The sequence below is a fragment of the Aulostomus chinensis genome, chromosome 9 (genome assembly GCF_037954235.1).
Source record: "Aulostomus chinensis isolate RoL2024-O1b breed Wild chromosome 9, RoL_Achi_v1.0, whole genome shotgun sequence".
In the NCBI taxonomy this organism is placed as follows: domain Eukaryota; kingdom Metazoa; phylum Chordata; class Actinopteri; order Syngnathiformes; family Aulostomidae; genus Aulostomus; species Aulostomus chinensis.
Window position 1 is genome coordinate 18,562,623 of NC_141328.1, and position 14,624 is coordinate 18,577,246.

The 14,624-nt window shown below is 42.7% G+C and overlaps 2 protein-coding genes across 4 annotated transcripts in view; one reads left to right on the forward strand and one right to left on the reverse strand.

Annotated features, from left to right (window-relative positions):
* Window positions 1–8,589, forward strand: part of cpne9 (copine family member IX) — a 98,411-nt gene extending 89,822 nt beyond the window's left edge. The window contains exons 18-21 of the mRNA XM_086214075.1: window positions 34–136; window positions 863–920; window positions 2,834–2,907; window positions 5,222–8,589. Of these exons, the coding sequence (XP_086070201.1) occupies window positions 34–136; window positions 863–920; window positions 2,834–2,907; window positions 5,222–5,404 (418 nt within the window). The 3' untranslated portion in view covers window positions 5,405–8,589. The remainder of the gene's footprint in view (window positions 1–33; window positions 137–862; window positions 921–2,833; window positions 2,908–5,221) is intronic.
* On the reverse strand, window positions 1,665–7,298 carry LOC147256171 (uncharacterized). 3 transcript variants are annotated; one of them, XR_015117895.1, is made up of 5 exons: window positions 7,207–7,298; window positions 6,095–6,173; window positions 4,854–5,063; window positions 2,410–2,486; window positions 1,665–1,948 (listed from the first exon to the last, which is right to left on the reverse strand). XR_015117895.1 is itself a non-coding variant. In XM_086214074.1 (4 exons), exons 1-4 carry the CDS (start codon window positions 7,224–7,226, stop codon window positions 1,772–1,774), a joined length of 486 nt encoding a protein of 161 aa, XP_086070200.1. In that variant the 5' UTR covers window positions 7,227–7,292; the 3' UTR covers window positions 1,665–1,771. The 3 variants fall into 3 exon arrangements, 1 of the variants encoding a protein (XP_086070200.1); XR_015117896.1 differs by having other exon boundaries at window positions 1,665–1,960; XM_086214074.1 differs by lacking the exon at window positions 2,410–2,486 and having other exon boundaries at window positions 7,207–7,292.
* Window positions 8,590–14,624: the final 6,035 nt, after the last annotated feature.

Genomic DNA, 14,624 nt, shown 5'->3' on the forward strand with positions numbered 1-14,624 from the left:
TCTGCGTGTGTGTTTGTGTGTGTGTTTCCCCAGCTGTGCATCAGAGATTACAGATGGCTCTCAGTACTTTGTCCTGCTGATGATCACAGACGGAGTGATATCTGACATGGTCCAGACCAAAGAGGCTGTGGTCAACGTGAGTAAACACATGATCTCTCTCTCTCTCTCTCTCTCACACACACACACACACACACAATTTCCATCACTTCAGAGGGCATTTTTTGCCCTCATATTCAGAGACTTTTCCTAACTGTAACTTACCTTTATACCTCAAACCAATTCTCCACTCTAAAATATAAAACGCCCACAAAATGAGTTTATGACCTTGCAACATGAGCAATATGTGTGTGAAACACATTCATGCATGAATAAACAAACACAGGGCCGGATGGTGCATCTCAGTGTCTCTTCTTCTGCTCTACTTTATCAAGATTAATGAATTTATTGGTGTTTGAACAACGACTTTGTGTGTTTGTGTATCCCAGCCATCATTATTCTGCACTTACCGCACAGAAATGACTGAATTACCGGCTCTGAAATGAAAATATCACGACTCAAGCATTCAATCTAAGATTCAAGGAGAGGAAGAGATGTTTGTGGCATCATTCGTCACAGTATCCTCCTCAATAAACGATGTCGGTTCTCTTCTCTTCTGGAAGGTGGTGTTGGTTAGCTTTTCGCCTCTAAACTACCTCACAATGCAAAATCAATGTTAGTTTTCAGGTATTGGCTTTCATTATTTTTTTCCCCCGTTGAGAATCCTGCACATTAACCCCCGCTTGTTTGAGACAGATTTTTAAAGTAAAAGCCGTACTCTGCAAATACAAGTTCATTCATGTCTTTTCGTCTGTCTCTTGTACAGGCAGCTTCACTCCCTCTGTCCATCATTATCGTAGGTGTTGGGCCTGCTGAGTTTGATGGTGAGTCTTTCTGTTTTTTTGAACAGGTTTGCTTTTTTTTTTTATTGTTGTTGTTGATTTTGAAATTGAGTAAATACTTACATTTCTAAGCCTTCATAATTGTGTTGTTTGGAGTTGTTTCATTTTTGGCAGTCAGAAGTCTTCATGCTCAGAGTTTTATAGTTGAATAAAAGGGGGAAGGGAAAAAAAAAAAGTTCCATTTGTAACCTGAGGACTTACCTGAAACTTCACAACAATACGCAGCTAAAGTGGATTCAGCATTTATACATGCGTATACTTACCATGCAATGAGACACACACAAGCACACATCACCAACGTCACCATCAATAATCATCCCCACCCTCAGCCAGACCTTTAACTCTCATTACAGATCGGCTGATTATGCTGATTATTCCAGCAGATGTTCAACGAATTTTGTCTTTGAATAGGACCAAAACTAGCTGGAATCAAAGAACAGTGACAGCTTGTCCAGAAGATACAATCCTAACGATCTCTCTCGATTTTTGACCGGCAGGTGGTTGTAGACAGCGAGAACAACCGCCCGACCCGTGTTTCCTCTCCCTTACAGGCATTTGTAACTGCCCCGGATATGCAATACATACAGTAGCCAGGTTTATTGGCTCTGGACGACTCAATGAAAGCGTTTCGCATTTCTTCTGTCTTTTTCAAAAATACACTTCAAAAGATATTTAAATGCTTCCCTCTTCACAGTTTATCCATATTACAAGGGAAATGGGGCCCCTACCCTCTTCATGTCATCAATCAGTACAATGCTACATTACAGAAGGTCATACTTGACCACAGGACAGTTCGGCTACAGGAAGCAATGTGCTCTGAAATCCAAGAAGCTTTATAATACAAAGGCACACACACACACACAGAGTCTACGTGATGTTTTAAAAGGCAGTATTCCACTTCGACCTTGACTTTGAGCGGACGGTGAAAGAACACCCGGTGAAACAGGGAAGCACAGGAGCAGCTGTATCATAATGAGTTCTTCATAAACAGCAGCGTGCTGTTCCTCCACCTGCAAGAGTAGCTGCAGAAAGTCAATGGGGTCAAGTACGCAGACATGGAACCGCTCACAGATCAATGACATAACACGCAGGGCTGTTTATGTGTGTGTGTTTGTGGGGGTGGGGGTGGGGATCTTACGGCTCACCAGAGTGTGACATTTTAACGCCTCATCGCAGTGTTGGATTGCCCATCATTTCTACTTGTTTAAGCAGTTGAATGGTAGGATTGGTAGTGAAAGCACTCAGACATGTTTGGAGGTCACATGGTTTGACTGGTTTAATTCTGTGTGTGTGTGTGTGTGTGTGTGTGTGTGTGTGTGTGTGTGTGTGTGTGCGTGGGTGTGGGTGTGTCATTTTCAGGCTTTCCTTTTTGCACCTTTTTGCACATTTCAGAGTGTCAGCTCTAGTGTGTGTGTGTGTGTGTGTGTGTGTGTGTGTGTGCGTGCGTGTGTGTGCTAGAGAGAGTCCTCACATTGTGCTCAGCCATGGCAGCTCTTTTTCCGAGGTGCAGCATCAACGCTATTGTGCAGGTGCAGCATTTGAGGAGCTCTGAGAACGACATCTCCATTAGAGTGCAATTTTAGAGCAAGGCCCCCCTCTACTTATACTCGGGCATATTTGAGACAGCCGTCTGAAAGCACTCCCGTTGCTACACTTTTCTGACCTGTGGTGTATTTGTGCATCATCCTCATTTGAGAAATTACTTCTTTTTTTTTTGGTGTATGAAGTGTTCTCACCACCCCGTTCTCACATATTCTTTGTCCCTATGCTGTGTTCCCTTTTCAGCAATTACTATAATAAAGAGGAAAAACAAAAGAACATCCTGTAGCCTTTTAATATTCTCCCTCAGTGGTTCCTGTATTGAGTCACTCTGTCTGCCTCTCCCTGCTTTTTAGCCATGGAGGAGCTGGATGGAGATGAGGTGAGAGTTTCCTCCAGAGGACGCCTCGCTGAGAGAGACATTGTACAGGTACTCATCATCATTCGGTTTAACTTGGCAGGTTAGACTGGAGCACGTTTGTGTCAACAGCAGCAGCGTGGGGGAATAGTCCCAGGAGGAGGGTAGCTCACATTCATCAAGCGCCAACACACACTGGGAAACACCTCATTCAGTGAACAATGGCCGGCTAGCTTTGGATACCGGTGAGCAAACGTTCCACCGCTCTGTTTTTCAAATAGTATTTGGATTGTGCTTGAAGGGTGAACAACCTGACTTTTACGTGTACTGCAGGTGGTGGGGCGTGATTAAGAGTTCACCGTATGAAGTGTGAGGCTGATCGGTTCACACACGGGGCAATAAAAGTGTGTTCGGTCAGGACCACTTAAGGCTGTATGGTCCTGATCTGGGACAAAAGCAACCACAAGGACGACAGAAGTAGGAGGAGAAGGACAGAAGAAAGGAGGAGTGGGGTTGGAGGTGGGCTCCACCCCCCCCCCCCCAGCCCCCTGCTAAATAATAAAAGCAGAATACAGAGACATAAACCAGAGCATGGGAGGAGAGCTGGGACCTGCTGCATTTATGAATCCTTTTTTTCCTGTGCTGAATCCTCAGACGTCATTCCTAGCTCTGTGTGTGTGTGTGTGTGTGTGTGTGTGGGGGGGGGGGGGCAGGAACCATGACATTGAGTTTCAAGCAGAATTCTTGCTAATCGTTGATTATTAATCACAGAGGTGAAAAACTGTTCGTTTGCCTGTGAGTTCTCGGTTTGCATCTTCGCATTGACTTTTTATGTAATTTAAACTTGCAAATAATTGGTTCTGAAATAAACCGCCCGCCCACCTCGCTTGAATTAATTGCAAAATGTGCGAGTGATTGAAAAAAACAGTCATTCAAACAAAGACTAGCGCTGCTTGATCGAGATAATCGTCTGAAAAAAGTCGCCTTCATTTTTTTCCCAAGCAAGCAAGCAAGAGCTATAGAATTGAGGGCCGGTTGTTTATGTCTGTCATTCATGATCTTGACTCGAACCACGATGACGCGACACCTTCCAAAGGCAAAATACCTTTGTTTCTCGTTCTCGTGAATGACCGACTTTCATAAGAAAATACTGACCTATTTGCAAAGTCAGTCAGTTTCTAACCTGCCCTTGATCAATTATTTTGTTTGCATTTTTATTAATTGTTCATCCGTTCTTAGAAGGCCTCGTGTTTTAACTCTTTCTGTGAGACGTATTCTTGTGGTCATTAATAGATATGAACGATATGGTTTCTTTTCAAGGCCGATAGCGATTCTTAGTTGTCAAGGAGGCCGATAAATGATATTTGGACCCGATATTCATTTGCAGTATAAGTGAAAATATTGGCGTCAAAATTTCGAACAATACGAACTCCAACACTTAACTTCGTTTAAAGGCCTTTAAGCATATGTTTATGAAACAGCTTTTCTGAATTTTTTTTAAAATCTTTAACAATAGACAATCTTTGTTTTAAAATAATAAACAAAAAGCGCAGTGAGCCCCCAGGCTCAGCAGTACGTCTTATGCACTTAAATGAAAACTTAAACAAGTTTTACAACAAAATTTCAATAAAGCTGAGATGTTATTTTATTTTTCACGTATCTTTGTTTTAAGTTAAAAGCTGATTAGCCTACACCTCAACGTGCTTCCCTGGAATAAAACTGGCCTGAACTGAGTTCATTAGGGTTTTATTCTCTCTCTCTCTCTCTCTCTCTCTCTCTCTCTCTCTCTCTCTCTCACACACACACACACACACGTACTTCTACTATCACTCCTTCCTTATTGATATTATCAGCGACCTCGTTTCGAGTGATTAACAAACACGTCTGGAGGGACTGCGAGCAGAGCTGCCGCTTAAGTTTATATGATGGTGGTGGGCTCATGGTAACGTTCCTGGTAGTTGGGAGTTGCAGTGGACTACCATGTTTATTACTCCGGAGAGTCTGCCGCCTTAACTTACCTTCGAAACACACTGTATATTCTCTGGAACTCCTCCACTTGGCAAAACTTTTTCTCCTCTCTGCCTCGTGTGTGAGCCGAATATCGCTGCCGATAATCGGCCCAGCCAATAATCGGTCTCTCCCTCGTCATCGAGTTCAGGGTTTCGGAGAAAACTCTTTTCTTCCTTGATTGCATTACTTTCCAAGGTTCTGCTGCAAGAAGGTCTCGTCTGAATAAACAAACAAAATGCTTTAAAAGACAGATGAGGCTAGTTCACATTACCATTGGGAGACAGTTTTTTTTAATTATTCCTTAATCCTCCAAAAAGCTCTAAAAAAGTGATTTTGTGATTAACTGTAAATTTATTTTTGTGTATTTGTGTTGCAGTTTGTTCCATTCAGAGACTACGTGGACCGATCTGGAAACCAGATCCTCAGCATGGCACGGCTGGCTAAGGACGTCCTGGCTGAAATCCCCGACCAGCTGCTGTCTTTCATGAAGAGCCGGGGCATTGAACCACGACCGGCCCTCTCTTCCTCGCCGCTGCCGCAGCTACACCAGCATATCTGAACCCCGACACAGCCGCCAGTCATCTCTTCCTCTCTGCCCTGCCTCCTCTCTTCTCTCTCTCTGCTTATCTCCACCTCCAGTGCAGTAATTTGTCACTCAAAGGGAGCAGAAGGATCGACCCATGTCTTGCCCTCGCTGGTGTTAGCGCAGGTGAAGCTAAACAGGTACATAACACCAACGCAGCAGGCGCTCAGCTCTGACTCTCCTCTCTGACTCACCCTGTTATGTACCAGTACTTTTGAGTTACTGTATGAAAGAACAGGGAACCATAGCTGAAGCCCTCCTCCTTCCTGACTTTCTGAATTTATCAGGCCCTCGCTTTTCCCAATCCACAGGAGAAACTAGTCCCTGAATAAAAAGCCGAGCTCCTGATTAACAATGCACGCCAGCTTGTATCAGGTGCTTCAGGGGTATTATTTTGTTTATGTTCTGATTACAAATCATTAAATAATTTATCTTATATTATTGTGATCAAGCTATATCGTGTGTGGAAAAGCTGTGTAATCAACAAAAAATAGCCCTCAGAAGCCAACCGGATGAATCAGAGAGGAGGATTCTGATGCGGACGTCCCACAGTGCCGGATGGTCTTGTGTGGAGATTCCAGTCACATGTTCATTACTGCCTGTCGCGCACGCCCGCACACACACCCACACACACACACACACGTCTGTCTGCCATGCCACACCCACCCTCTTTGCCCAGCATGGGTTGATACCGGGTACAGATTCCCCTCCTGCTGTTAGAGAAATGCCAGTCTCTCCGGCTGCCCTGGAGAGAAGAGGAGGAGGAGGAAGGGAAGAGGAAGACAGGTGAGGGTGTAAATAAATGAGGAGTTTAAGAGAGTGAGGGAGACACTGAGAGATGAAAGCCACAAAGACAAGGGAGGGGGTGATTTTTTTTCTGGTGACAGGAAGAAAGAAAAATGTCAGATGAGAGGCTGAGGTAACAGCATTTCCTCTATCTGAAGAGTCTTTGTCAACATACTTTTTTGAGAATCTCAGTGACGGATAAATGCACATTCTCCAAAAAGCAATATACCCAGTGTAATGTTCTCCCTATGCATGTCCCACCCTCTCCCCTGCCATGACTTGCCGTTTTTTTGTTCCCAGGCAGGTTCTCAGAAACAGAACTGTGTACAAAGTCTGCCACCTAGTGTTCATCCTATGTACAGCAAGGCATTTATTATGCATGACCACTGCACATTATACATAGGCATGACCTGGTGTCCTTGCTTACTCCTCGTCTTGAACTTTCATCTCTTGAATTAAAATCAAGCCTTCAAAAAGTTCTAAATGCCGACCATGAAGTCATCACGTCTTGGTCCTACGTGACTTTTGAAGACCTTTTTTTCCATGTGCGTCAGTGTGATGATGGTGGCTTAGAGGAGTGTTTTGTTGTGTATTCACTCTTTTATGACAGAGCCTCAGAGAGGCCATTGAGAGAAAACTAGATATTTTGTGACCACAAGGTACAGCTTGTTCCCTCAATTTTGGTTATATTCAGGCTACAAGATACAACCTGTTCCCTTGATGGAAGCAATGCGTGACCACAATACCAAACTTGCTCCCTCAAATGCGTCGTTCTCTGGCCACAAGATATAAATGATTCCCCTAATTGCATTAATTAGTGGCCCCAAGATATAACTTGTTCCCACAATTTAGTTGTTTTTGGGCCACCAGATGATAAAAATTATTCCACTAGAGTGATGGACTATAAGTTAGGTGTCATCTGTATGTGTGTGTGTGTGTGTGTGTGTGTGTGTGTGTCTCTCTCTCTCTCTCTCTCTCTCTCTCTCTCTCACCACACCAGTTCCTCTTTCATTTCGCGTTCACTTCCCTCTTGTGACTTTGACTGTTTCTCGGCTTTGTTTGAGTCACCCACCTGCGTCTCATCTGATGATCGATCCTCGTCAGTAACAGCTGAGTTCCTCCTGTCTCTTAACCAATCAGCTTCTTCCCTGCACTCGTGTTCTCCCACCTGTTTCTCACCAGTTTCATCATCAGTGTGTATTAAAGTTCAGTAGTTGAGTCGGTCAGTTCCTCACGTCGCTCTTCCCGTTAACCCCCCCCCCCTTTTTAATAAAAATAAACCCTTGGTTTTATTTAAAGTTTTATTTTTTTGAGCATTAAAGGTTTTAACATATCCTTCCTCCTATTCTGAGTCAAAAAGACATAACATTTTCCCTCAGTTTAATTAATTTGTGGCTGCAAGATATAACCTGTTCCCTTAAACTGGTTAATTTGAAGCCACAAGATAATAAGAGAACTTGTTCACACACTTCGATTAATACAGGGGAACAAGATATATATTGTGGACAATAAATCTTTTTATTTTTGAAAGTGACTGCTCAATAAAAACTTAACCTGACAAACTTATATTGAGGGAACAAGTTATAGTTATGGGCCGCAGTAATATTTATATATATATATATATATATATATATATATATATATATATATATATATATATATATACTGTCTATGGCTACTCTGGGGCTCTGGATTTTATAACCTTGTACAATAATTAGTTTAATAGTCGCATGTTTGAGAATAAAAATGTATTGTGTTTTGTTAAAGTGGGTGTTGTCACTGCAACTCAAAAAATGAGATAGGAACGTATCTCGAGGTTATATGCATTTCACTCGTGTCGTTTTCAGAACTAACTTGTACTAACGTTTGTGTGCGGTGTCTTACAGAAACCTAACAACGCAAGTCAAAGTGAATTTTTCATATTTTGCAGTTATACGGCCTGCTCCAGATGTGTAAGGCCTCTGCAAGGCACCAGATATTCTGGCTGAGAGCCCTTAACAGAGGGAATTTTGTACATTTTTGTCCGTCTCGTATCTTTGTCTTATGCCTGTAAGAAAACATGCATATTCAGCCCACTGATCAATGTGTTAAGAAAAAAAATTAAGATGATCAAAGTTGTCATGATAAGAATGGCGTTTTCCCGCTAGTTTGCTTAAACAGTAGAGCTACAACAACCTGTGTCTATAATACTAATACACCTATATTGTATGTTTTTATCAATGTCCAAATAAGGAGAATATAGACCTAGAAACTGTTTGGACAAATATCTTATTGTGTTTTGATATGAGCTTTGACTACATTTGTGTTTCCTCATATCAACCTGAAGTCAGTGAACTGCAATACAGTGCTACCCGACATAAAGTTGCACAATCTGATTGTTGTATGTTGTTGTTTGTCCTCAAAAACACGATAATAGATGATATTATTGCATTCCTGCTGAAAAACGTTGACTCTGTAAGCAGTAAAATACCCAGAACTTTGCATAAAGTTTGCCTCATACATGATTTACAGCACACCATCGTCCCCTGCATCTGCTAGCTGACAGAACTGTGATAAGCAACGCCAAGTGTGAAACAAGCTGGCCGAAAATAAATGTGTGTCAGGGTTTAAAAGCTGGTAGTCATGAGAGAAAAGATGGCCTCACATCCCCAGGTTCCTGGAGGTGGTGGGTGGAGGAAGTTTCTCATCGTGGTCGTCAAGTCAAAGATTCACTGACATTATTCAAATGAGTCAGAGAAGAAGAGAGGAAGTACTGTGGACTAAGTAAAACATACACTAGATGGAAAAAACAGCAGTGACAGCTGAGCATTTCATTCCCAATACTGACAGTATTATGCTGCTACAGGACCAGCGTCTGGGGGAGGGGGGGCAACCAGAGGGCCCAGCACAGGCTAGGGAGTGATCCTCACTCCAAAATGTTGCCCATCGATTTGTGGAATACATTTTCAGAAAGAGTTTGCTTTATTTGTTTTAAATGTGTGACGCTGGCTTTCACAATATTTTTTTTAAAAACATGTAACCTGAAAATACCACCCCCCCCCCCCCCATAATACTGCAAAATGGTTTGGTCTTAAAGGAAAGGTTCTGATTGTATGAGATAGCCGTGAGGTCTTACCCTCAGGAGATGTGGTTCAGAAAAGTGGACAAAAACAGGTTTTATCCACCAACTGGATACCACTCAATTAGCTTACATGCACACTACATTTGCAACATTTCACCACTTTAATTTTATTGTTAGTGAGTCCTTTCTCATGGCTTTAAATTGGTCAACATTTGTGAATATTTTCATGAACTGAGTTTCTACTGCTCATGCTTTAATTGATGGACGTCGCAGGCTCGTGTACAGCTGCATTCAGCCCTACTTCAAAAAGTCCCAACTATCCTTCAAGGGTCGGTAATTTGTTGAAACTGCCTTCAGTGGATCAAGCTGTTGCATATCTAATCTCTAACAGAAGAGACTTAATCGTGACATTAAACAGGCAATGAGTCACATAAAGCCTGATGTGCTGGTCGAGGCATCAAAGTAGCAAAGTGGGATATTGGTGTTTCTGTGTTTGATCCTTCACTGATGCTAAGTCTCTCCATGTCATGTATGAAATATTGTTGTTACTCTGCCAGAACTAATAAAAAATAATTAGCTATGTAAAAAAAAAGTTCAAGTTCCAGCATTCAGCCTCCAGGCCAGTTCTCTGCTGCTACCTGAAAGTGCTAGTTTTTCTTGATAGTTAACCTAACTAGTGTTAAAAGTGCTAGCTAATCTTGGGAGTGTTAGCAAGTCTTATGGGTTCTAGCTCGTCTCGATAGTGCTACTTGGGCTGCGTCCGAACTGCCAAGTAGGTCAGATCGTAGGTCACAGAGTAGGTCGTAGGCTGTCCGAAACCACAACTGGCGCGAGTAGCGACCTACTTCGCAACCTAAATTCCAGCCTAAACACGCCCACATTGTAGGTCGGTTCAGGTGCATCCTACGGAGCAACCTATGGCCCACAATGCACCGCGGACTTCTTCTTCGTCCCCTAAAAACTTGTGGACGCGCAAGCCAAGTTTGCGCCACCAACAAGTCAAGTCAAGTCAAGTCAATTTTATTTGTATAGCGCTAAATCACAACAATCAACAGTCTCCCATTCTTATGCAACACAAACATTTATAGTCATTGTTGATGACTAAAGGTGTGTTCACACCAAACGTGACACGGTGTGAACACACCCTTACAGGTGCTTTAATGTGCTTAATAACAGGGAATGAGTGAAAGGTGCGCTCAGTGTGGAGTGCAGTACGACAGTCAGGCCAGCAGGTGGGGCTTTCGTTGGTGCTGTCTACCTATTTGCGGTATCTGTGCTCTGCCAGCAGAGGTCGTGCTTCACCATCAATCTTCTAGGGTGTCTGAATGGTACCGCCATATTTAGGTTGTAGGAGTAGGCTGTAGCTGTAGGACGTAGGTTGCCACTTGGCAATTCGGACGCAGCCTTGGTCTTTGGAATGCTAGCTAGTCTCGATAGTGACTATTCTTGGCAGTGCTAGCTAGTCTCGATAGTGCTAGCAAGTCCTGATAGCGCTAGCTTTTGGGTGTCACCAAGCAGAAGTTTAGCAGGCTTTGGACATTTTTCTATTGTGTTTCAGGTGGAGCTCGTCTCTGGTTTTCATGACATGCCACCTCTGATTCCATAGGTTTCAATGTTGCTTATTGCAGATAGATTTTAAAGAACATTCCACCTCTGTTTTTTCCTTTTTTCACACTGCACAAGTTGATGAACCAGATCACATTATAGATATTTCAGTAAATTTTACTTCAACTTAGGGAGGAGGACATGAGGCAGTGCTAACATTCTTTTGTCCCAGTTATCATGCACTCTGGCACTGAGCTGCTGTCTGCAACTATGTCTCTCCTAGATTTTGGACCCAAGCCTATCTGCGGAGATTTACTAATTTAATAGTTTGCTCATCCAGGAAAAACAAAGCACTCATTAGATCTGGACATCTGACGAATTTTTAAAAAATATATTCAGCCTCCTTCTGCCTTTCGTTGCTCAACAGTGTTCACCAGCAAGTAACTAACTGCTGTTTAGCTTTGAGCAGGTAGCGTACAGTGGGTTTCTCTCATTGAAAACAGCTGCCTGTGTCTGCACAGAAAGGCAGGGTGATAATTCATTTTTCACATTAGCAACAGTACTGTCAAGCCATGCAGATGGGTTTTGTTGGTCCTCCCTCTAGGATTTCCTTCTCAGAAAAGTCCGCTTTCACCCACATATCACAGATGTGAACAAAATTATCCTCGTGACTGGTTTGTGAGGTCTGTTCTGCCTTAAATGCACCACTTAAGGCAAATTTCCAAAAGGTCCCCATTTATTTTATTGTGACATTACACGACAATATTGGGACCAATGAGATTTGACATTTTCAAGCTATGATTTATATGGAAACCAAAAACTGCCTGGAAAGCAAGACACACTTTAAACATTTTGGTTACCCTAGAAAATGTTCAATAACAAGTCAACAAGTCCTCTGACTCAAACAAACATATGTCGTTTGTTCCAAGACTTTGATACAACCCATAAACACATTTCCTACACAGCCTCTCCGGTGGTAGGAGGTATGCCAGATATTGAAGTTTCCAAAACCATCACAAACCAGTTGATTAAAATAATGAAATTTTATAATGTGTCAACACTATTGTGAAAGTCTGGTTTGGTTTAGGCACATAAACACTTGATTAAGTTCAGGGAGAGATCGTGGTTTGGCTTCCAATAAGCTCTTTCTTTATTATTAGAGAACAATTGTGGTCAAAAACGAGAAATAACCATTAGGTAAAAACATGCAAATCAAAAGCAGCCATGACCCATCGGCCAACCTGCCTCTTTACAGCCTGGTCCTTCTTTGGTCATTCTTACTATGGCCACTAGATGGCATCTTTCACTTAAAAACAAAGCCTTGATGAGATTTCTTTGCTTAAAATTTTCTCTTTCTTGTGATCTCTGAGTTCCTTTAAATTGATCACTGTCAGTTACTTGAATTGATAAAATGAATCAGCGCAATGTAACAAAAACAACCACAACCTGTCAACACTGCATTGCACGGCGGCACAGTGGAAACAGTGATGCAATAAACCAATTAGAATCAATACTAACAGATTCGCCAACGTTGTGCAATAGGCTTTGGTGAAAGAAAGTTAGGGCTGAAGCTCGGTACCAACAAATACCTGTCGTTGCGTTCCGAAGCTGCAGTATTTACCTAATCTTAGCTAAGACGAGGTTTGAGTCCCGTTTAAGTCCCGTTTGTTTTACTTTTCATATCTTTCCTAGTTGTATCCGAACCTATCAGACGAGGGATAAGCGTGATCAATTGATGCTGAGGCGTGGAACTTTCAATGACCCGAATATTTGTCTCACCGGTTGACATGACAATTTCACACCAGCAACCAGCCGGGGGAACAATTCAACTTTTGTTTAGAAGACATTTAAAAAACGAATGCTTGGCCAACGGTTATGAGCTGAAGCAGCTGAAGAAAGTGTGGAGACAAACATGACAAGCTACTGCGTATTTGCCAATCTCTTTAATCGCTCCAGTCCAGAATGGTGGAGGCACCACTGCTGCTCGCCAACGTGGCAATTGGAACCTCGGATTACCATCCTGTCAGAGACTCAGCTGCCTCTGCGTAAGACTCAATGCAGAGGTTCAGTCTCCATCTACCGGCTTTACGCAACCGCAGTTACCAGAGCTACTGCTTTGAATTACGAAGAAAATACATCTCTACTTATTGGAACATTTTCTACACTGGCATTTACATCCTACAGTAGGTGGATTACTTTTGTTGCTAGTTCAAGAAGAGTAAACCAGCCAAGGGGCTGAGCTGTGAAGACCTTCAAATGTAATGACGGACAGAAGCTGCTGGATGTTAACTTGCTAATAAAGGAAGTTATTTGAAGACTGCAGGAGTCCAGCAATGATGAGGAGAGTTCAGTCTGACACGAGAGAGACGGGAAGTCAACCCAGGAAGTCAAGTGACCTCACTTTGATAGGCTTACAGGTACTTACTGAAGGTGAATTCATTCTCATATACCCCACTACACACCTCGGTCTCCAGCAGCTCTGGACAACAAGCAAGATCGTGATGTCATTACAACGCTCTTTTCTCTCTCTCTCTCTCTCTCTTTCTCTAAACATTTTTTTATGAGTAGTTATGTGGAAAGAAGCAAGGAACAACATCTGGCAAAAATGTGTGTGTATGTGTGGTTTTTTTTTCTAGAGGGACTTGAACAAACCCGGTTTTGTGGGACTTTGGGTAATAGGTCAGAGAGGCTTAGCTCAGGGAAACTTATAGGAGCAAATATAAATGGAGCCTTCAAGCTTGAAAAAAGAGGAAGAAAAAGGAGGCGCACTTGAAGATTGGAGCAAACATGCTGCTGCTGCTGCAGGGCTACTAGAGTTGGACAGAGAACTGTTAGAACGTGCTCAAGACTTTGGACCAAAATTACTTTAACTACAGCCCTCAAACAAAGACCACCAGGTGTATTGTGCGTGTTGTTCCCGAGCCAATAACTGAAACCACGTTCAGGAGTAGCTCGGTAAAGCTTACAGCTCAGCAAAGGGAGTATCGTATGACCGCGTTTAATTCAAAGTGACATATTCCACTGTAGGCTACACGCCGCAAATTAATAACTAAATAATCAAGAAGACGTAATCGTGTCAAATTTTAAGAGACCCAATAAAAGCCACCAGTATAACCAGTAGCAACAATGAAGCCTTTCTGTTTTTCCACTTACCTCACCATGGAGCTGCTTTATAAAACAGCTTTTTGTTGTTGTTATGCTGTCACAGCTGAGAGGTGCTGCGGACCGAGACTCACACGGCCGAAGTCGTTACAATCACGCGCTGTGTAAACCCTCCCAATGTCTCTCCTGAGACGCTCCTTTGAATCCTTTTTAAAAGAGAAGTTGGTTTTAGGGGAAATGCACTCTTTCTTGTTGGGAGAAGCAACCTTGTATCATGGTATGAAGCTAGTTCGCTTAGCTTACTTGGCTCAAAGTGTTCGAATGGTTAATTGGTTCAATTCATTCATTGGAAATCTCAGCACGACCATAGAAGTCGGTAAACCCTCGTAAAACTACAACTTGTCATATTTACACCTGTACTTGGAACAAATTCGCTGACCATTAGAAAATATTAGCTTACAACACTGTAAAGATCAAATCTGCCCGTAGGTGGACTCACTGTTAAACAATAGAGGGCGCTGTTGTGCTCCTTGGGAAAGAGTTCTGACTTCTAGGTCCTAATACAAAACAAAGAAGATCCTGAAGAATGCAACTACAGACAGATGTGGTTCTCCAGGACGTGTGTGGCGCTGCACCAAGCCAGCTTAGGAGCACTGTGGCTGGGTAGAGGAGGCAGATGGATGCGCTGGTTCTCTTGGGGGG